The sequence below is a fragment of the Gracilinanus agilis genome, chromosome 3 (genome assembly GCF_016433145.1).
Source record: "Gracilinanus agilis isolate LMUSP501 chromosome 3, AgileGrace, whole genome shotgun sequence".
Lineage (NCBI taxonomy): Eukaryota > Metazoa > Chordata > Mammalia > Didelphimorphia > Didelphidae > Gracilinanus > Gracilinanus agilis.
Genome location: NC_058132.1, coordinates 18,901,328 through 18,923,732, shown reverse-complemented (window position 1 = coordinate 18,923,732; position 22,405 = coordinate 18,901,328). Strand labels below are relative to the sequence as shown.

At 42.7% G+C, this 22,405-nt stretch overlaps 1 protein-coding gene across 1 annotated transcript; it reads left to right on the top strand.

Annotated features, from left to right (window-relative positions):
- The first annotated feature begins 17,972 nt into the window (after positions 1 to 17,972).
- On the top strand, positions 17,973 to 20,395 carry LOC123239924 (leukocyte immunoglobulin-like receptor subfamily A member 5). Its single transcript, XM_044667247.1, has 5 exons — positions 17,973 to 18,006; positions 18,274 to 18,312; positions 18,489 to 18,776; positions 19,012 to 19,305; positions 20,277 to 20,395. Exons 1-5 carry the CDS (start codon positions 17,973 to 17,975, stop codon positions 20,393 to 20,395), a joined length of 774 nt encoding a protein of 257 aa, XP_044523182.1.
- The last annotated feature ends 2,010 nt before the right edge of the window (positions 20,396 to 22,405 follow it).

Here is a 22,405-nt window from a genome sequence, read left to right as displayed (position 1 = left end):
ATGTTACCTTGTGTTACACTGTGAAGGTAATTACATTTTTCAGTTGGCAACCCTAGAGGTTTGGGTGAGAGAAGAAACGGGAAGAGAGCCCTTGGATGGTAAAAATCAGACTGGAAACAGCTCTGATGTGAGGCTTCTATTGAGCTCCTCAGTGGTTGGCTGAGAGCTGAGAGTTCCAAACCAATCAGGAAAGACTTCTCCCTTCCCTGGGTCATTGATAAAACTCTTCTGTGTTCTCAAAATACTATCACTCTTTAAAAGGTCTCAGGGAAAGGGTTTTTGCTCAAGTTTTTTACTATTTCTTTTATTTGGACTCTTGTTTGTTGATTTATTGTTAGTGTTGCTAAAGAATTGTGTGTTTACTCTGTATTAGCCAATCCATTGTGGCTAATAACACCAATACCACTATATTGGCACTAAGTTTGTTTATTGTACCAATACTTAATAGTATAATAATGGAAGATCTTATTGACTATGTCATGTATAGTATGTGGTGAGCGGTGTTGTTTGTTCTCTATCTGGTTTTTAAGTGTATACCCAAATATAGTAGGATGGCAATTGATTTTAAAGTGGCACAACCTATATGGAACATCACTGTGTTAGACATTGTTACTCACATCCCAGTTGTGTTATTGTGTGTCTATGTTTTGTATAGAATTAGGTGGCATGAGTTACACTATTAAAGTAATTGTGGCATGGTTTTTCAAAGATTCTGAGGTAAAGTTAATGCTAAGGCTTATGCAACTAAAAACTGACAACATGGAGTTATATATTCGACAAAGCAATAACTTTGGTCTTGCACAGCCTAAATATGGGGAAGTATCTGGCAACATAGCGAGTGGAGAGACTAGATTAAAGCAAGAGAATAAGACCCAGGAAAGTGATAGTGAGCCAATTTCTCTTTTCCCTTTAAGTGACCTTCCTATACTTCGGGATAATAACATAGCTCATGTTATATATCACACACGATTCAAGGCTGAGTTGACTTTATTAATTAGAATAATTGACTCTATTAAAAGGAAAACACCTAAATTTTATGATGAGCCAGCAAAGTTAATAAAGATTTTGCCATCTGTAGTCAAACAATGCAATCCAGATTTTCAGGATTTCTGGTTTGTTTTAGGAGAGGTTTTATCAAGGCGGGGATAGAGAGATGTTTGTAGAGGAAACCAGAACAACACAAGGTTTAACAGCATGGCTGGAGAATTGGTGCGAGCTTGATCTTAATTCAGTAGCTAACTATCATTTACTGAAACAGGTCTGAAAGGCTATCATAAAAGTACTAGAGAATAATTCCAGGAGACCCAATGTATGGTCTAAGTCTGAGAGAACTAGGCAAATGGGTCAGGAAATGCCTGCTACTTTTCTTAATTGGGTTATTGAGGCCTCCAAATCACAATTAGGGCTCAACATCCAAGATGATACTACTGTAGACCATGTAAAGAGGATATTTTTCCAAAACTCTGTTCCAAGTGTAAGAAAATTCTTTGTGGACAATTGCCCAGACTGTCCTTTATGACACACAAACACCCACTTAGATGATGTAAAAAAGGTGTTTAATTTAACAAGGGAAAGGTAAAAGGTAATTGGATAACTTAAATTATAGGTTTCTAACTAATCCCACAAGTTCTAAATGTCCTGTTGTCAGGAGTCTTCCCTACCCTGAGCTCACCTATTTACCTAGAGACACAGACCCTAATGTAAATATCCTACCCTAACCCAAAAAAACCCTCTTTATGTGTTAATAGAGGTAGTTAAGCAGCTAGTGTAAAGGGAAAAAAGGGGGCTTGGGGTTCAATATATTACATGATGGTCACCAGAGGATTGAACAATTATCAATCCTCAATTAAGAATAATCTTAAGTCAAAATTGACTTTTACGGAAGTTTATTTACAATTAAGAAGAGAGAGAGAAATTAAGAAAATTAAAGAGAGAATAAGATAGGATAAGTGATCTAGCACACTGAGTAATTTGCTATGACCCCTGGCTCAAACCAGGCAGATTAAATTAGTCCTTAATTGGAAATGGTCTTCTCCACTTGCGTGAAACTGTGATGTGATCTATCTGACTTTCCGTCCTTCCATCAGGCGAAGTCCAGGTTGACTTATGAATTTTCTTGTGTGGGAATATAGTACCCCCAATAACAAGATAGTTGAAGGCGCAGAAATCCGTAAAGAGCTCTCCATTTTCGTTACAGGTGCCAACTCCATGCCTTCCCATGATGAATTCCTTTCCTGTGTTATCTTCTCCTACCTTTGCATTCAAGTCTCCCATAACAGTCTTCAGGATGTGGCCTCGGACCACCAACTCCTGGTGGCAACTTTTAGAACCAAGTTGAAATCATTCAACGACCTTTTAGGCAGATTACACCATAAGTTCAACGTGCAAGATCTAAAGACCAGAGAGGAAAAAGAAGCATTCAATCGAGAAATCAAGAACAGGTTTGTGGCCTTGACAGGACTCACGGGAGAGACAGTCGAAGACCACTGGACCAAACTCCAGCAGACCTGGAAGACCACCTGCGCAGAAGTCCTGAGAAAGAGAGAGAGAAAGCGCAAGGAATGGTTAACACAGGAGACATGGGCCAAGATACAACAAAGAAGAGATTTGAAACAGAAGATCAGCCAGTGCCAAGGTCAACAGGAGAAAGAAGAACTTTGAACACAGTACTGGGAAATTAACCGTCAAGTCAAGAAGAGCACAAGATATGACAAGAGACAGTTCATTCACGATATGATCGAGGAGGCAGAAACAGCAGCTGGGCAGGGGAACATGAAGAGGCTATATGAAATAACAAGAACTCTATCGGGAAAGAATTACAACCCTAGCAAGCCAGTGAAGGACAAGGCTGGCAAGACAATAACAAGCGATGCAGGGCAGAGAGCCCGATGGGCAGAGCATTTCAAAGAAATCCTGAACCGACCGCCTCCACCAACTGTTCTGGACATACCACCAGCCACCGAACTGCTCCAGGTGAACACGGGCCCACCTGCCAAAGTTGAGATCATCAAAGCCATCAAGACCATGAAAAACGGCAAGGCTACAGGTCCAGATGGCATCCCCCCTGAAGCACTCAAGGCAGACCCAGAAATGTCAGCGGAGATGCTACAGCCCCTCCTGCAGAAGATCTGGGAACAGGAACAAGTCCCGACAGCCTGGAAACTAGGCTACCTGGTGAAGCTACCCAAGAAAGGTGACCTATCCCAATGCAGCAACTGGCGAGGAATCATGCTTCTATCCGCTCCCAGCAAAATCCTGACCAGAGTCATCTTAGAAAGACTGAAGGAGGCCTTGGACAAGAAGCTGAGAATAGAACAAGCAGGGTTTCGCCAGCACAGATCGTGCACCAACCACATCGTCACCCTAAGAATCATCATCGAACAGTCCATCGAATGACAGTCCCCCCTCTACATGACTTTCGTGGATTTCGAGAAGGCATTTGACAGCGTGGACAGGAGCATCATCTGGAGATTGATGCAGCATTACGGGATTCCCCCGAAGCTCATCAACATCATCCAGCGGTTATATGAAGACTCTACCTGCCAGGTCATCCACAATGGGAAACTGACGGCTCCCTTCACAGTGAAGACCGGAGTGAAGCAAGGCTGCATGCTTTTGCCCCTTATCTTCTTGATGGTCATAGATTGGACCATGAGAAGAATTACCAAGGACAACAATGCGGGCATTCAATGGACTCACACCAAGCAGCTCGAGGACCTTGACTTCGCGGATGACATCTGTCTCCTTTCTCACAAGCAGCAGGATGCGCAAGACAAACTTGCACGACTCTCTGAAGAAGCGGAGAAGACAGGTCTGAAGATCAACAAGAAGACCAGGTGATCACAGTCAACAGCAGAAAGGACCTGCCAATCCAACTACAGGGAGAAAACATCAAGGAGATGGACCACTTCACCTATTTGGGTAGCATCATCAGTAAGGACGGCGGAGCAGATGAGGACATCAGAAACCGAATCAGAAGCCAGACAGGCATTTAACACCTTACGGTCTGTCTGGATCTCCAAAGCACTGTCCCTCGTCACTAAGCTCCGAATCTTCAATACCAACGTAAAGGCCGTCCTCCTATATGGATCAGAAAGCTGGAGAGTGCGAAAGTCAACACCAACAAACTCCAAGTCTTTGTTAACAGATGTCTACGCTACATCTTGAACATCAGATGGCCTGAAAAGATCTCCAATGCTAGTCTCTGGGAAAGAACAATCCAGTATCCCATTAGTCAGGACATAAAGAAACGTAAGCGGAGATGGATAGGACATACGCTACGAAAACCGGAGAACAACGTAGCCAGACAAGCATTGAGCTGGAACCCTCCAGGGAGGAGGAAAGTCGGAAGACCAAAACAGACCTGGCGAAGATCTGCCAAAAATGAAACAAAGACCATCAGAATGACATGGGCCCAGCTGGGGGAAGTTGCCCAGAACAGAGTCTGCTGGCGTGAGATGGTTGCAGCCCTATGCTCCTAGGGAGTCAACAGGAATAATAATAATAATAATAATAATAATAATAATAATTGGAAAAGGTCAAGCCTTGAGCTAAGGGCCAGAGGCTCAAGGCCTCAAAGGCATCTGAAGCAAAGCTTCAGACACAAAGTCTCTTTGAAAGGAAAGTTCCTTAAGAGAAGTTCAGGAAGATTCAATCTTAACATTCACCACGGGAAACAGTCTCTGTCATGTACCAGCAGAGCTCCCACAGGTCCCCTTCACAAAATCAGAAGCCCCTTGACTCCCTCAACTCTCTCTTTTTAAAGGGGTCACTTATGCGGTCACTTCCTGTGGCCTCCTCTTAGTTTACATGTCCAACGACAACAGACACTTCTCTTAGGACTGTCCAGGGGGCAGTCAGTTGATTCTGATTGGTTACTCATTCTAACACATGTGGGTTACATACCTCCCCCACTTGTGAATCAAATGGTGATGTTTAAATCTTTGGTGATTAAATCTAAGCAAGGGCAGGGTAGATTTAATCTCATTATCACACTAGGCAGAACAGGCCCACAGAGTGGATTGAATCCAACAGGATCCCAACCAGAGTCTCACAGTCAGGTGGCTCAGCTGTATAGGATCATATAGGAACAGCACAGATGTCAAAACAGTCACAGGGAAACAGGATAATCCACACATTAAGAAGGATGGGAAGATCAGGTAGTAAATTACCACAGAGAAATAGATAATCTCCTCTGGTCCATCCAGAGAAAAGAAAACTACTCCCTAGGCCTGTCTCACTCCAACAGCCTTCTCAGGATTTCTTTGCTCTCCATTTGCAGACTCACACATCTTAACTTTATTTATAACAAAATACAGCAAAAAAAGGCTTAAAGAAACACTTCCTATGAGAAAGACAGATTATATCCCACTAACCTCTCACTGAAATTTTCTCCAACAGCATTGGAAGAGTAAGTTTTCTTTTGTTTAATGAATTTGTATCCAAGAGTCTAACTCAGTGAAGTGCCCGGCTCATTAATCAAATAATTGATCGGTTAGATTCCCTGAAGAGTAAGGGAAGGATGACAATGAACAATTCATTTCAAATGATTTTTTTTAAAAAGATACTTTGTTTTCCCAATTACATGTGACAACAAGTTTCCATATAGGTTCTCTGTAGTATTAAGATCCAAATTGTCTCCCTTTCTCCTTTCCACCTCTTTCCTGGAGATGGCAACCAATTTGACCTGGGTTATAATACATGTCTTCTCATCCAAAATATGCTTCCACATCGGTCATTTTTGTTTGAGAATACTCATATAAAACAAAAACACAATATATAAATACAAATAAACTAAAGTGAAAAATATTAAGGTATGATCTGCATTTGGATCCCAACAGTTCTTTCAGTGGAAGTGGATAGCATTCTTTGCCATAAGTTCTTAGAATTATCCTAGATCATTATATTCCTGAGAGTAACCACATCTTTCACACATGATCATTATACAATATTGCTATTACTCAATATAATGTTCTCTTGATTCTGCTCTTTTCACTCTCCATCATTTCCTGTAGGATTTTCTAGTTTAACAACAACCTTTAAAAAAGCATTAAGACAGAGACAATGCACCAGTAATAACCAAATATAGATATAATGTGAATGCAGAGTGGTCTTTTTAATGAAGATATTATATATAGAAACTCAGAAACTGGATCAATGATTGAGGAAGAGGGACCCCTCTATAGATGAAGGGGATGGTTGAACCCAGAGTGACCAGCAATTATTCTAATATTCTTGCAGATGGGCACTCTACCACAGGATATACCTGTCCCTGTGAGTTGTCTAACAAATTTGTTGGAAGAATGGATAGATATTATCTAAGGACTGTCCCACCTTTTAGGAGAAGGGATAAGCCAATAGCTATGCACGAATGGCTAGACACTGGATAGACACTGTAGTGCCACTGAAGTTGGGATATTCTTTTCTCTGGTCTCTGAGAGGAGATATGGGGCTTCTCTTCTATCTATTTACCTCTCACTAGATATCTCTAGTCTAAGGTTAGAGGGTGGATTCAGAAGAAAAGGCATTTCCTTTGTTTCTCTGGGAGGAGGAGGTATCCTTTAGACTACATCAACCAGCTCAAAGGAAAGTGAACAGTGTGTTTTCCCCCCTTCCTTCTTTAAAGAAGACTTTCATTCCCGACAGGTGACAAAGAAGGAAATTGCAGTCAGAGGCCACCAGTCTTCTCACCTCAGAGAAAGGGATAATAGCCTAGAAATATATCTATCTGCTCCTTTGAATATTATTAGTCAAGAAGATATGGTTTTCCTATTCAAGCTAACTCCTAATCATTGTTTCATTAATAGGGGATAAAAGAGGAACCCAAGCTCTGTATCTCAGTCTTGACTCCCTTCCCACCAAATGTACATAATGAATGTATATAGCAATTAACAAAGAAGTCCATTTATCCAAATCTTAGCAAAACAAATCAGAGAAGGTATACAAGGAGAATGTACATGAGTTAGTACCAAATTGAGGAGCTCCCCAAATGGCAGTAATGTGACTCAACTGTACCAAGAAGAGGGCCCTAGATCTCCACCAAAGGGAAATGCCCTGAAGTCTCTAGGTAGGAAGTTGGGGAGAGGGATTAGAAGGAGATTGCCAACTGCTCTCTGAATTTCCAAGTATCTTTTCTCCAACAACCTGAGATAAAGTTGGTCTCTTCATCTTCTTTCTCCAAGCTAAAAGCCTAAAGCACCAGCAGTGACTGGTGAGCCTGAAAAGACTCAAGTGACTAGAAGAAAACTGAAGGTCTCTCTTCTCTCTGGCTCCCAGCAATTCTACCCTGTCTCTCACATAGGACAGTGTGATCCCTGCAAATGAAGAGAGTTTTATGCCAAGGAGTTTGGGGACTCAAATGACATCCCTCCCCTAGACTAAACTCTTTGTACTTACAAAGATCACCTACATCAGGTCACAAACCTGTTACCATACAATATAAGGAGAAACAAATACCATAATGGAGAGAACCCTGGGAGATAAGAGTTCCTAATTGCCGTCCCAGGAAAGAGGGGTTTAAAAGGTGCTTACCACCTCTGGAGAAACAGCAAGGGTTAACAGTGTTGGAAATGATAGAGCTGCTGGGGATTCTGCAAAACAGAAATTAGAGGAACCAAGAGAGGGCAAAGATCCCAGAGAGCTCAGGAAATAAAAGCAAAAACAATCACAAACTAAACTCTGGGACACTGTACTTTATAAACAGGGAGAACAACCTCATGCTAGTATTGTTGTGGGGGACTTGAGGTGAACCCCTTGGGTTCAGGAAGGGTACTCTTTGCAAGAAATTTAGCTTAAAAATAAAAAGAGTAATTTATTAATTTAGAAGGTAATGTTGAGTCTGACCAGGAGGACAGCATAGGTGGAAGACTGCCTCCTAGAGGGGGACAGCATAGGTGGAAAGCTGCCTCCCCCAAAACATCAAGTCGGGGGTGGTTATACCCTTTACAACAAAGAGAGATGTGACTCTAAGAGTGGTATGCATTGAAGCATGGGGTGGGAGTAGCGGAGTGGAAGGTTTGCCTGAAGACATAGGGGATGACAGATATGAAGGCTGGAGTTTTTTAAGAGCCTGGAATGATTTGGGATAATAAAGGGATACCTAAGTAGCCCCATTCACAACATTGGGAGAAACTTTTGAGAAAATAAAATACTAAAGATGCACCAGACAGAAAGAAATTTGTCTCAGCTTTTTAGAGGAACTAGCAGACACACACACACAATTTCTTACAGAACTGAGCAACTCCAAATTATATTCCTGTGGACAAAGCTTCCATATAGAGCAAGGGATGTTCCTCCATCTAGCTATTGGAGTGTCATTTTGTAATACAAAGGGAGATAGAATCTACATCTCTAGCCTCTTCTCAAATAGTTACAGAGTGGAGAGCTCTTCCATTAGAAATATCTCAACTCATTTAAAAGGAATCCTGGATGATGGAACATCTCAGACTCTAGAGTAGCCAAATTTGGATAGACGTGATGGAGACGGCCATTTCATTTCTTCTTATTTCAGCTTCTTTCCAGAGGTCAGCAATCTGAAGTGGGGTTGGCTTTTCCATCATCTTTATTAAAGTTGGAAGCCAGAAGTGTCTCAGATATAACAAACCTCTGCTCCCTCTCTAGTTCTACCCTTTTCCTCACAGACATGCAAGGCATTTATCTCCCACCAAAAGCAAAGTGTCCCATATCTATGGGTGTGAAGCCTGAGATTACACAAAAAAACCATCAAAGGTTCCAGTGAATGGGGAGCCAAATCAAGCCAAGCCAAGCCAAGTCAATTCCAGTCAAGTAAGATTTATTATCTTAAAGTATGTCAGGGACTGTGCTAAGAGCTGAGAATACAAAAAGAAGCAGAAAAAAAGACAATCACTGTGCCCAAGATGCTGACAGTCTAATGGGGGAACTTCAATATGTAAAATGGAACCAAAAAAGGAGGAGTGGGAAAGGAAGTCTCTAGGGAATTGTAGAGATAGCTGGGGAGAGTCAGGAATGCAGAAAGGGAAGGAATGAAGAAGATCTGGCTGGTGTGGGGCATCATTCCTCTTTCAAGTGGAGGTTTGGGGAGAAACTGAATCAGAGGAAGAAGCTGAAAGGGAGGAGGGGAATTCCAATGTATGACATTCAGAGGTGAAGGCTAGGAGAAGAATCAGCTTGTAGGATGAAGAAGTTTCTGGGACCTCATTGAGAATATCAGGTAATTCAGGAGTGTAGTGCAGACAAGGATAAAGAAAAGGGTGGGGGAGTTGTCCCATGCTTTTTTTAAAGACAGAACAAAGGAATAGCTCTTTTTTCAAGCCCCCATCTCAGAATCCTGAGCACCAAGCAATTCAACCAGTATCAGGAAGCCCATTCTACAGGAGACATCATGGGGCAAATCCAAATCCTCATGGAAAAACATAGAATGCTAACTGAAGGCTCACCTCCCTATCGTTTTCAGGTTGCTCAAGGATCCTACATCTGTTGATGGGCTTACCTAGTTCACAGATGTGACAAGTCTGTTTAGTATAGCTAAAACCTTGGTCAGCAGAATCCAGGTCTGAGAATGACTTGTAGTCTGGGCAGAGATCATCTCAGCTGTTTAGGTCTCAAATAATGGGAGTGCTTGACTAAAGAATTTTTTCAGAAGCATTTTCCACAATCTAATTATTTTTAAAGCCTTACCTTCCTTTTTAGAATCAATACTTTGTATTGGTTCCAAGGCAGAGGGACAGAAAGGGCTAGGCAATGAGGGTTAAGTGACTTGCCCATGGTCATATAGTCAAAAAAAGTCTGAGGCTAGTTTTGAACCCAGGGTCTCCTGTCTCTGGGCCTGGTTCTCAATGCACTGAGTTAGCTTATATGCTCCTCCCCAGTCAAATTAAATTGCTTCACTATAATTTTGAAGTCTGAAGGACAGAGCTGAAAACAATGCTTGACACATTGGAGGTACTTACCTTAGTTCTTTACTGTTGGTAGAGCCCTAACAATTTGGGGGAAGGGAGAAGTCAAGGCAACAAAGGCTGAAGGTAAGAGGCAGGGATTGACCAGAACTTGAGCCAACGTTAGGGGTTCTACATTGTGAAGGTGAGGAAGGACATCCCAGGAAAGGGTCCCCCAATGGAAAGGCAGAGATGGGCATGTTGAGTTCAGTCAAGAGGACATCAACAAGTTTCCCTGGATCAGAGTGTGTGACAGGGATTGTGTCCAGACCCAGGAGTTCCAGGACCAATGACATGCCCAGAGTTGGTTTAGTTACTTCCCCATGGCTGTGCACCCAGGAGCAAAGATGCAACCCTGGAGTCCTCTCCAAGGATGTTTAGCTCCTACTTCCTGTAAGACTGATGATCATGGCTGACCCAGAAACCCTGACAGGATGTGAGCAAAAGCCATGGTACAAACTAGAACTTAGGAAAGTTGGTACTTTGGCTGATCCCTGATGGGGATCTCTGATCTCACCTTGCCACAGCTATCCCAGCATGGAGCAGGAATAGTGTGGAATCCAGAGCCACTCTGGGGAAGGAGCACCAACTGTTTCTGCTATGAAAGTCTCGTACCTCTCCCTCTACTCCCTGATATGTCCTCCAACTTCAAACCCCAATACTTCAGGAATAGTTGAGGAAGGAGAAGGGAGGAGGAGGGAGAGAAGAGAATTACATCAAGTGATAGTCAAGGGTAGCTGTCCTAGGACCCCTTCATCCTGATCTCATGACTTATGCTGAACCAACCTGGGATGTCCTCCTTGACCAAGTCTAGCAGGTGGAGAATGCCAACTCTGTTGGCATTGTATACATGGAGATTTTGAACCTTCAGACTTCATCCCCCACAAGTCCCTCAGTATTTCCCCAAATTCCCTTTAATCTCTCCTGCGCCTCCATGTTTGTGTGGTCACGTCATTGTTTTATAACTTCTGTAGCTCCTCCCTCTTCCTCTGTTACTCTCAGGAGCAGGCTGAGTTAGTACTTTTTAGTTAGATTTTTTATGTTAGTTTATTATTAATAAAAATTTAAAATATATAAAATTTAGTTCTTGTATATTAATTTTAATCTCCACATTTATGTCCTTTCACAATGGAATAGAATTCCCAAATATTTTTAAGAGAGATTTTCAGTTACGTTAGTAAATTTTGTTTTTTTCTGGCCACACCTGCCTGCCTGCTTTCTGCCAGCCCCAGTGCCTGTCTCCTGCTCCAGCTGCCACTTCTCACACCCATCTGCCCAGCCTGCAGTCCCCACTTGCCGCAACTGGATACGATGCTGAGAGTCTACCAATCCAAGCAGGGTTTTATTCTTCCCAAGGGTGACATATACAAAAATTTTTCCACCCTAATCCCTTCCCCCACCCCACCTGGGTTTTCCAACCTGCACTAGCCATTTTTCAAGCCAGAGTCTTAAGCTGACCCTGGACTTCTGGCTGATAGAAACTTGCAACTCAGGAATTTTTTTTTCACAAGAAGGAGACCTCTACCTCTGCCATTTCTTTTGAGGGCAAATAGACCAAAATAAGTAGATTTGAAGTCAGTATTGGAAAATAAGCCTGCTTTTTTTCTCCTCCTTTCTCCTGACCTGAGGTAACCAATCCTTCATATGAAAATATGCTATTGTTGTCCCTCACAGTTTTGCCCTTAGGGAAGAGAACACATAAGAATAGCTCTTAAAAAACCCTAAAAAAAGTCTCTTTACCTTCCAGTCAGGTTCTCCTTTTGTTTAACTTAATCTAATATCTTTGTTATATGATTTTTTTATCTTTACCTTCCCCTTTAACTGTACTGAACATATCATTATGAAAGCCCATGAACATCTTACATAAAATTTGTTTAAGTTGTAAAAAGCTCATAAGTCTTATTTATCCTGGATTTCTCATCTGATTTATCAAGGTCACATGTTGCTTATACAACCTTTACTTTTTTTTAACCCTTAACTTCTGTGTATTGGCTCCTAGGTGGAAGAGTGGTAAGGGTGGGCATTGGGGGTCAAGTGACTTGCCCAGGGTCACACAGCTGGGAAGTGTCTGAGGCCAGATTTGAACCTAGGACCTCCTGTCTCTAGGCCTGACTCTCAATCCACTGAGCTACCCAGCTGCCCCCCTACAACTTTTACTTTTATTTTGCCTTTATTAATTGTTACATACATGATGATGAATGGACTCCATCAAAAATGGTTACAACCTGTATGTAACCTTTGGAGAATTTAATGAGCTAAATATTGTCGAGATTGCTTTATCATCTCTGATAATCTGATAAGGACAGTTTAGTTGATAAGGAAATAAGGACAGAACAAGGGAGTTGTCTTTTAGCTCATGCTTCCAGCTCTGGCTCCAGGACCATGGAGTTTATTATATATATTTCAAGACTCATTCCACACAAAAGAACCCCCCTGAAACTTTGCTGATGCACAGAAGTTACAAATTATGTCACATCAAAACACAAAACATTGGCTTCAGAATAGACCAAGGCCAAGGCTGAATTTTGACTGGTTCTTATCAGAAAGCCAAGTTGGGAGTATTTTTCTCAGGGTTGAATTGCCCCTTGCTAAAGTTTTGGCCTTGTCTGTAGCTGCATTCCTGGGCAAAGGGGAACAGTATTAACCCTTTAAATTCAGGTTTGCTAGGAACTTAAAGCTTTTCAATAAGGTCACAATACTTTTCAACAAGAAATCACAAGGATCACAAAAGGGGTCAAAAGAGGAGTCTCAGATTTTTATCTATTCTCTTATTGGCTTCCTACAAAATAGCTCTTCAAGTGTCCATTTAGTAGCTGAAGTAATTATTATATATCCCCACCTCCACATTTGTAAATATGTAATAGATGAGACATATAGCAGTCTCATACCAGAAGAGCTTGGAAGGTGTTCCTAGAGCATGGTATCCCTAGAAGGATCCCAAGAGAGAGCATTCCCAGGTAGCATGTGGCTTCTGGATGATATTTATATATACATATATGTACATATTATGAAGAATGTTGTATTAAAAGGTAGAGAACAAAATAGAAGTCCCCATCAAAACTTCTTATATATAAAGCAGGAAGCTAAAAAGAGCTCATGTATGCATGATATTTTAAATCTTCAGCTTATTCTACTCTTCCACCAGAACAATCTAGATTTCTTTCCAAGATTGAAAGATTTCCTATATCTGTAGATTTGTGACAAGTATACATCAGTTCACAGGTTTTTTTAAAATATCACACAGCAAGTGGCTATATTTATACTCATGTGAATCCTATATAAAAATGGGTTTGTTTGCTATTGTCAATAATTGGGCTATTGTGAATTTGGGGGACTTTGGTACTTTCTTTGAATGTGTATTAACTATCACAGTGGATCATGGCCAAGTTTAAAAAGGAAATGGATCTCATTTTTTGGTGAAGAACCTTTTTTTTAATCTCCCCTTGGCTGACACAACGTGTCACTGATTATAAGCTATATATTTTTGAATTTTAAAGCATATTTTTATTATGTTTTTTGCAATATAGTATTGGAGTACTTTGAAGTACATGTAATCAATATCACTCTTTTTTAAATTTTGCAATAATATAGGTTTAAAGTACTTTTGTTTTAATGTAAATGCATACCCAAAAAGCTCTAGACTATAGGATAATGCCACTGACTTTTTTTTTAATTATGGGACTTTGCTTAATGATTCTGTCTGATTCCAGAAGAAAGACTATAAAAGAGCCATTGCACAATGCCAAAGAAGCACAAAGCTACCTTCATAGTGTCAATTGAGCACAAGGTCAAAGAGACCAATCCCAGTGGGACTGATATAATTTTGAGCCAAGACAAAAGGATTTGAACTTGTTATGGGTTCAAGGTTGCAGCTGCTTTGACATATGTCAGAGACCAGAGCTCCCTGAACCCCATCAAATATCTCACTTTGGTTTCCATTCTGGCTCCTATAATCTAGTCCCTTTTCTGTCTCTCATAGTGTGGCAAACTTTCTGTAATCCTGGCTACTGATTGGGTAAGTGCATAATTACTTAAATCATTTTAATTGGGCCCTGATTCAAGGACCTGCTATAGTTTTATTTTTTGTTTTCTTAGATTTTTTTAGACATAAGAATTTGACATATTATATTTCATCCGCAAGTTATTTTTCTCTTTTATTTGGATTTTTTGATGTTTTTAATTTCTTTTGCAAATTGATTCATATACCTTATGACTCAGCCATGCATCCCTGAGTGATCCCTGTGTTATTATCCATCTGGGGTGGGGGGAACTATGTTATTGTTGTGAACTTTGATTTGAATTTGAGCAATTTTAGGATAAGAAACTTGCTACCTCCCAGAATCCAGAAGGCAAGCCTGTTTGGAGACAGTGCAATGAAGATGTCTGCAGAGACCATACACTGCACCAGAAGATACAGATTGAACTTTGGGGTGTAAATTGAACTACGAGAGTTTGATTAAATTTATTCTGAATGTATACTCTTATGCCAAAGGGGACTGCCCACAAATTGACTTTTTGTTACTGTAGCAATGATTGGGTTTGTTCTCTTTCTCTTTTATTTTCCTTTTATCCACAAATTATTGCAATTTTTAAGTTTGTTTTTTTTATCCATTAGGGATGTTTTTATGATCCATTAGGGAGACTAGTCTCCCAAAGGATAACAGGGGATATGTATAAATGGAGATTTTTGAACCTTTGGACTTCATCCCCCAGAAGTCCCTTAATATTTCTCAAAATTTCCTTTATTCTCTCCTATGCCTCCATGTTTCAGTGGTCACCTTATTGTTTTGTGCATTCTGTAGCTCCTTCCTCTTCTGATCTGCTTCGAGAGTGTGGCTGAAGTTAGTTTAGCACCTTTTCACTCTAGTTTTTTTTCATTAGTTTATTATTAATAAAACTTTATAAAATATAATATTTAGTTATTGTATATAAATGTTAATCTCTACATCATCTAATACAAATTGGTCCTTAAGGACAGACTGGGACAAAGAGGTATATGACTCAGGCCTAGCCTGGAAACTGAAAAGTCTAATATGAAAAGAGACATGGGTCCTTGATTCCTTAATAGGGGATAGATGGAAAACAGACAGAGCACCTGAGTAGGATGCTGAGAGCACAGAGAAAGGGAAATCCAAGCCCTGGGCTAAGGAAAGAGAAAAAAAGGGACCTGGGCCATGTGCTGGGCACTGAGGAGATACAGGAGGAGGAGACAGAGATCCTTTACTGCAGCCCAAGAAGGGGAGTAGAGACTCACCTACTGTGCTGATCTCTGGCAAGAACATGGGGGAATGGGACACAACACCTCAGGAGCACCCAGTGTGGAAAGATGCCAAATCCAGCTGAAAGATGGCACCCATTGGGTGGTGGGTCTGGTGTTTGAGAACATTCAGAGTTGGAGGGCTTAAATAATCCACCCTTAAAAAATGTACATTAAAACACTCACAGGTGAAAACAATTCCCTCAAAAAAAATGAAATGAAGCTCCAGAGAGGGAAATTAAAATGAAACAGTAATGAGGATCCCTGAGGACTCTGGAGCATCCCATCTAAGACTCATTTTTTAAAGTCCTACCTTCTGTTTTAGCATCAATTCTAAGAACAAAAAGTGGCAAAGACTAGGCAATCAAGGCTAAGTGACATGCCCAGGGTCACACAGTAAGGAAATATCCAAAGCCAGATTTGAATACTTTTCTGTCTACTGTGCTGACAAAACCAAACATATTCTTCTTGCCTAAAAGGCCCACACGTGAATCACAGGACAATCCATCTAGGTTCAAGTTAACTCAACTTGGCCTTGTCTGCAGCATGGATTATTCCCTTATAACAGTCCCAATTGAGATTTTGGGCATGTCACACTTGTAAGACAGGAAGGATTTCTAAAAGCTAGCACGATATTACCCAAGAACAGAACAAGAAGCAGGCAAATGTGTGGAGGCAGAAAATAAGCTGAGAGTGTGATAGAAGACCAGAGGCTACAGGGGAGTGAGGAGAGGAGGGGTGTGTGTCTTATCTCCCACCACCAGGCCCAGCCCCATCACCTAAAAGATCTCTATTTTCATTCTTTCCTTCCTGGCCAGCCATCAGTCTGGGGGTAACCACACCTCACCGAGGCTAACTACACTCCTTTGGCTCCCTGATGTTACCCACATGTGGGTAGCAGCGCAAATAGGCAGCCCCACTGCCACCATAGTGGTGGTGTCAGGAGTGCTCCATTGTCATGTAAATATAAGCACATTAAAAGTCTTAGAGGTTGCCTCTCTTCAACAAAGCTGAGCAGAGAACATGTGGGGTTGCATTTCAGTCGGCCTCCCCACCCTCCTAGCCTTCCCCTACCTTCCTAAACCTACTAGTCTTCTCCTGCTGAGCTAAGTCTAGCAGCAGCCCCCTCATTTGACCCTCAGCATGACTGAATGCAGCAGCAAGAGGCAGCTTCCCCCTGCACCTGGGCAGGATCTGAGCCTGACTCACAACCCCAAACACAGTGGGGAACCACTCAGGATCTGAGGGGTTGGGGCATGGCATGCAGAGGGGGTGGGTGGGAAATGACAGGTGATCTCTCAAAGGTTCTGAAAGGTTCACCATCTCTGCTCTAGAAGATTAAAGGTAAGGAAGTTATTACACGTTGGTGTATAACTACAGTCTGTGGGCATCCCACAACATCTCTGATTGGTGAACAGTTAATAAGGAGGTTGTCCATTAATATGCTCAACCCTTTCCTAACCTCTTCTGTGAATGGGGAGGGAGGGTAGTAATGTACTAGCAGAAAGAGCCTTATCTATTAATTCAGTGATGGGCAAACTTTTTAAAGAGGGGGCCAAAGGAAAGAAAAAAAAAACTTTAGGCGGGCCAATATAATTATATCTAGCCTCAGTGGAGGGGTAGCTACTTCTAGGAGGCTCCTTTGATCTGGGGCTGAGGCAGCAGCAGCCAGATAGAACATTTGCATCTGGTCCATGGGCCGTAGTTTGCCCATCACTGAAGTAGAGTAAAGTAGGAAGTACAAAACCCTCCTTTTTTATACCCCACACTAATTAGATTTCATGGGATAGAAACATTCCTTGGGTTTCCTAAGAATAAAGGGAATAAAAAATAAAAAGGTCAGAGGAATAACAGAGAATATAAAAAATTATTCTCAGTCTCTCAGGACTAAGTGAATGTGAAGAAGGAAGAGCTAAGTGTGGGGTAGGGAGAAGGAGGCTTTTGTACTTCCTACTTCACTCCAGTCTCTCGGTAAATATCCTTTTGTATAAGAAATAAATGTTGGTGGAATCAGTGTGAGCTAAGACATGTCACTTGGTCAATTGATATTGGAGACAGTAAATGCATAAATGGCATGTTGGGACCACACTGGTGGGGGCTCATTAGCAATGGGCATTAGGGAAATGGTGACCCTGTGCTGGGGACCTGACCTGCCAGTGTGAGTACAGGTTGGGAGAATGAGTCCCAGCACCTACACTCTACAGAAGCCAGAGGTCTAGACATTCCTGCGCACAGGTAGAAGCTAGTCAGGTGATACTGAAAACTGCAGAACAGACCACCCTGAGCTCTAAGGCAGCAGTTCCCCAAGCTGCCTATCCATCAGCCCCTTATTCTGGGGTTTTGGTTGAACTCTTTGGCTCCCAGAACCCAGGAATCCTGGCCTGTCTGGTTAGGGATTGAGTCCTGTTTAATGAGACAGGGCTGAGGGCAGGAGACACTAGTGAGACCAGCACTGGCCAGTTATGGGGGGGAAAAGAGGGAAGGTGTGAGGTTGCTCCTAAAGTGACCAGGGGATCTGTCCCTGGCAATGGGGCCTGAATTATGAGGAAAAAGCAAGAATTTTTCCATCATTCTGACAGCAGATGACCCTCCAACCATCATGTCCCCTCCCCCACACACCCTCCCCACTGCATGTCGCCATCAGTCAAGCAGGACCCACAGAGAGGAAGGAGAAGTGAAGCTTCTCAGACAGATGTGGGGTGGGGGGTGAACAGTGCAGAGCTGGCCCTGGTGCCATCGTGTGCCTCAGAGCAGCTCCAGGTCAGCCTGGGTCTCCTCTCCCACCAGCCTCTGGGAGCACCATGACTCCTGCCCTCCCAGTCCTGCTGTGCCTCGGTGAGTCCTCAGCAGCCCCCAACCTAGAGGGGCTTCACTGTGGAGAGGAGGAAACTTTCCTCCAGAGAAGGGGAGTGCCAAGTCTAAGGTCACACAGCAAGGGTGGTGTTGGAGGAGAGAAGCCAGGACTATTAGAGGGGTCTCCTGGGGTCCAGCTTCCTTCACTCACAGCAGCCCTAAACCCTGGCCCTGAGCTGTCTCCGTCCTTCCTGTGGGGATGCTGGGAGGAGGGGGGTAGTTGTGAGTAATCAGGGTTTTCTCTGCCAGGGCTGTGTCTGTGCAAGGAGCCAAGGACCCAGGCAGCAGGTGAGTCCTTCCTCCCATAATCACCCTGCCCAGAGGACACAACTGACCCAGGAGAGAGAGCTGGGGGAGGGCTGGGCTGGACTGACAGGGTCTATAGAAAGAGGGGAACTGGTGTGGGGCTGGGGTTCCTACAAAAGGGAGATCCCCTGGACCTAACAGCTCTCTTTCCCTTCTAGACAGAATCCCCAAACCCTCCCTCAGGGCAGAGAATGGCACTTTAGTGCCCCAAGGGGGAGCTGTGACCCTCAGGTGCAGGGCATCATGGGAGGCTGAAGAGTGGCGGCTGGAGAAAATTCGAGAATCTGGATGGTCACAGATCAAATCTGTGAGATTAGCTGGAAATGAGAGTGAGTTTTCCTTTCCATCTGTAACATCAAATAATGCAGGGACCTACCGGTGCCTCTACAGACATTCATCCTTTAGGTGGTCAGAGCGCAGTGACCCCCTGAAGCTGGTGGTGACAGGTAAGGAAGATCTCCCTTTGTCCATCTCTGTCTCTGTCTCTGTCTCTCTCTCCCTCCCCTCACTCCCCCCCTTCCTTGCCCCGGAGCTGTCCAAGGTCTTTCTCTCCCCTCATACAACTGACATTTTCCCTCTCAAAGCTGAACCTCCCAGCCCAGGCCAGGCCTCCTCCCAGCCAGATCTGCCCTCCCTGCATGAGGGCTACTTCAGCTCTAACTCCAGGGTCTCCCCCTCCAGGCTTCTCTGCCTCGCCTTCGCTGGCAGCCCTGCCCAGCTCTGAGGTGGCCGCAGGACAGGACGTGACCCTGCAATGTTGGTCAGAGCTAAATTATGACTGGTGTGTCCTGTGCAAAGATGGAAAAGAGGTCACTCGGGGCAGGATGCAGCACCATGAAAGGAGGTATCAGACCAATTTCTTCTTCCCTGCTGTGAATCCTACCCACAATGGCACTTATCAATGCTATGGCTTTAATAGTTCTTCCTCCTATATGTGGTCCTCCCCCAGCGCCCCCCTGGTGCTCAGCATCTCAGGTAAGGCAGCCCAAGCCCATCCCAGCCCCCCATACCTCCTAAATTCCCTCTCTGCCCTGGGGCACCACTTTATTAATCTTCTATCTCTGGGCCTTTGTCCAGGCTGTGTCCCTTGCTTGGAATGTTCTCCCTTTTCACCTCCTCTAAAATGCAAAGATGTCTCTGAGACTAAGCTTAGAAGCTGCCTCCAATAGGAAACCTTTCTTAATCTCCAACCTGTCCCCTCCCCAACTGTTAGTGACTCAACTGCTCAGATGGCACTGATTTATTTTTATATGAGATAACAAGAGGCTTGTAGGGGAGTGTAAACCCCTGGAGGGCAGGAGCTGTACTCTATTTTGCCTTTGTATCCTCTGGGCTTGACCTAGTACAGGACTGGTCCAGAGTCAGTGGTTAATAGAAGTCTGGAGAAATGAATCATTGAATAAGATTGGGGCTCCCTGAGGAAAGGGCTGGATCTCCTTCCTTCACATGGGTGGGGAATATTAGATAGAGAGAAAGCATTGTTATGAATGTCCCACAAGAAAGTTTGGGCCACAGTGTCAGATGGAGGGTGAGGAGGGGACCCTTAGCCTGGGCATTGAAGACATCTCTGGTGACTTTGGGGGGCAGCCTCTGTCTAGGAATGAAGTCAGACTAGACTACAGAGGGGGAAGGAGTGAATGAGGACAGGAAGTATAAGCATCGAGATTAGGAGAAGGAGGGAGCTGGGATATAATCATGGAACAGGAGAGGATGGGCTGAAAGGGGAAAGGAAGCAGATAGTTACCCCAGCCCATCAGACCTCTCCTCTTCCCTCACCCCCAGAGCTAGTCAGGAGGCAAGTAATAGTAATCTCCTCAGTTAAGGGGAAGGGCCTGGGTTGAAGATCTGAGTGCTTGTTGGAGATGTTCTTAGTGATCACAATCACAGGTGAAATGAGGGCCTAAGCATATTACAACCATATCTCAGTGACTAACTCTGATCCCCAGGTGCTGCTGCCCAGGATTACACTATGGGCAATCTGGTCCGCCTCATCTTGACTGGACTGATCCTCATCCTCCTGGGGGTTCTGTTGATTGAGCATTGGAAAAGCTCCAGGGGCCACTAAGAACCTAAGCACTCTGACCAGACCAGCCCCCAAGACTGAGGTGAAGGAAGGAAGGAATGAACAAATTCATTTAAAAGTCAAATTTTAAAAATTTAGCAAGGGCTCCCTATGTGCCACATCTGTGTTAAGCACCAAGATACAACTAATAAAAGAACAAGAAACAGAGACAGAGAGATATGAGCAAATTAAAGCGTTCCTAGCCTCCAAAAACTTTGTGCCTAAAAGAGAGAAAGAGCCAAGAAAAATAATTTAGTTCCAGGGAGAGGTGGGTGGGAAAGTGCTGAAGGAGAGATGAATGTGCCATACTATATACTATTGTACAATGTACTTAATTGTTACTATATAGTTATATGTCTATACAGTTACTATAACATATTATTGTTATACCAACATATATATGTATATATGGTAATCCAACATATAATACATATACATGCTTGTAATGTCTTATTCTGTACTTAATTTATCAATTAAACAGGATTATATATATGCATATATATAAGAATATCCTATTCTTTATGGGTTAACAAATGTTCACTTATATTCACAATTTCAGCTATCTTAATTTTGGAAAGTATCCCCTTACAGTTACAAGGGTCCTATAATTGGGGAGGGAAAGGATTTAGGATTACAACTAAAAATCATTTACCCAATAAAACTGAGCATAATCCTGCAAGGGAGAAATTGGATATTTAATGAAATAGAGGACTTTCAAGCATTCTTGATGAAAATGCTAGCACTGAAGAGGAAATTTGACCTTCAAATACAAGACTCAAGAGAACTACAAGAAAGGCAAACAGGACAGAGAAATGATAAGAGATCTAATAAAGTTAGCTTGTTTACATTCCTATATGGGAAGATGGTACTTGTAACTCTTGAGAATTTTATCATTATCAGGGTAGTTAGAATGCATATTCAGAGATGGAGGGCATGAGTGTGAGATGACTGTGATGGGATGGTAGTAGGATTAATTAAGCCATAGGGCCAATGAGGAACATTTGGGGTAATTGGGATCTTAGCAGCTAAGGACAGGGTAAAGAATAGTGAGTAGGTTCATTTAAGGCCAGACAGAATCTTGGGAAGGGGGCCTGCTGGAATTCTGGATAGCCAGAGTGAGTTGGTTCTCCAACTGCCAATGGACTCCTGCAAGTTTTTTCTCTAGGAGGAATTTGGTGTTTCTGCTCCCTGGAACACTGAAAAAACCCAGTGGCAGTTGAAAGAGAACAGGTTCGAGTTTCTGGAATAAGTTTGTGGGGGAGATCAACAGAAAAGAGAACGAGAGAGATTGTTGTTCCTCTGTGTGGCTGCAGAGAGGGGCGAGTCATTTTGAGGCCTGCTTAGGTCTAGAAGCCTACTAGGCCCAGAAGGGCTGGCAGTGGGCAGAGCAAGTGAATAACGGAACCGATTCAAAGCTGAAAGAGATCTGAGGAGACATTAAACTTAAATATATTTTTAAGAGAATTACTAACTAGTATAGATTATTTAGAGTAGATTTGGGGGAATTATTTGTAGTTTAAGAAGTTGTAGAGTTTAGGAAATTAGTTTAGCCTAACTTTAGGCAGAAGAGACCTCTTGCAAAGTTTTAGTTTGGAGAATTGGGATCCAGTTAAAGGCTATTAGACTAGGGAATCAATCCTCAACCCTGTGTTTATCCTTCCTTCCCTTCCTTAAATCTTTTAGGAATTATTAAATAGGGTTTTTTCAAATCTGACTCAAAGTATCTTTATTCAACCATTCCTGACTAGGCCCAGTGATATCATGAGCCTCGGCTCCTCCAGCTGGAAGTCAGCTGGCTTTCACACAACAATAATCACTAGAATTTTTTTTTTTTTTTGCCAGCAGGAATATAATTTTATTTTTTAAAAATATTTCTCTTCATGATCCCCCTTCTCTGATCTACTTTCTCCTGGGTTGATTCTTTTTTTTTTTTTAACATTTATTAATAATCATTTTTAACATGATTACATGTTTCATGCTCCTATTTTCCCCTTCACCCCCCGCACTCCCCCC

What these genes read in the sequence shown, in the direction of transcription:
- LOC123239924 (XM_044667247.1), top strand. Translation starts at nt 17,973, where the DNA reads ATGACTCCTGCCCTCCCAGTCCTGCTGTGCCTCG. An exon ending in GCCAAGGACCCAGGCAGCAG is followed by an intron (nt 18,313 to 18,488) that starts GTGAGTCCTTCC and finishes TTTCCCTTCTAG; the next exon opens with ACAGAATCCCCAAACCCTCC. An exon ending in CCTGAAGCTGGTGGTGACAG is followed by an intron (nt 18,777 to 19,011) that starts GTAAGGAAGATC and finishes CTCCCCCTCCAG; the next exon opens with GCTTCTCTGCCTCGCCTTCG.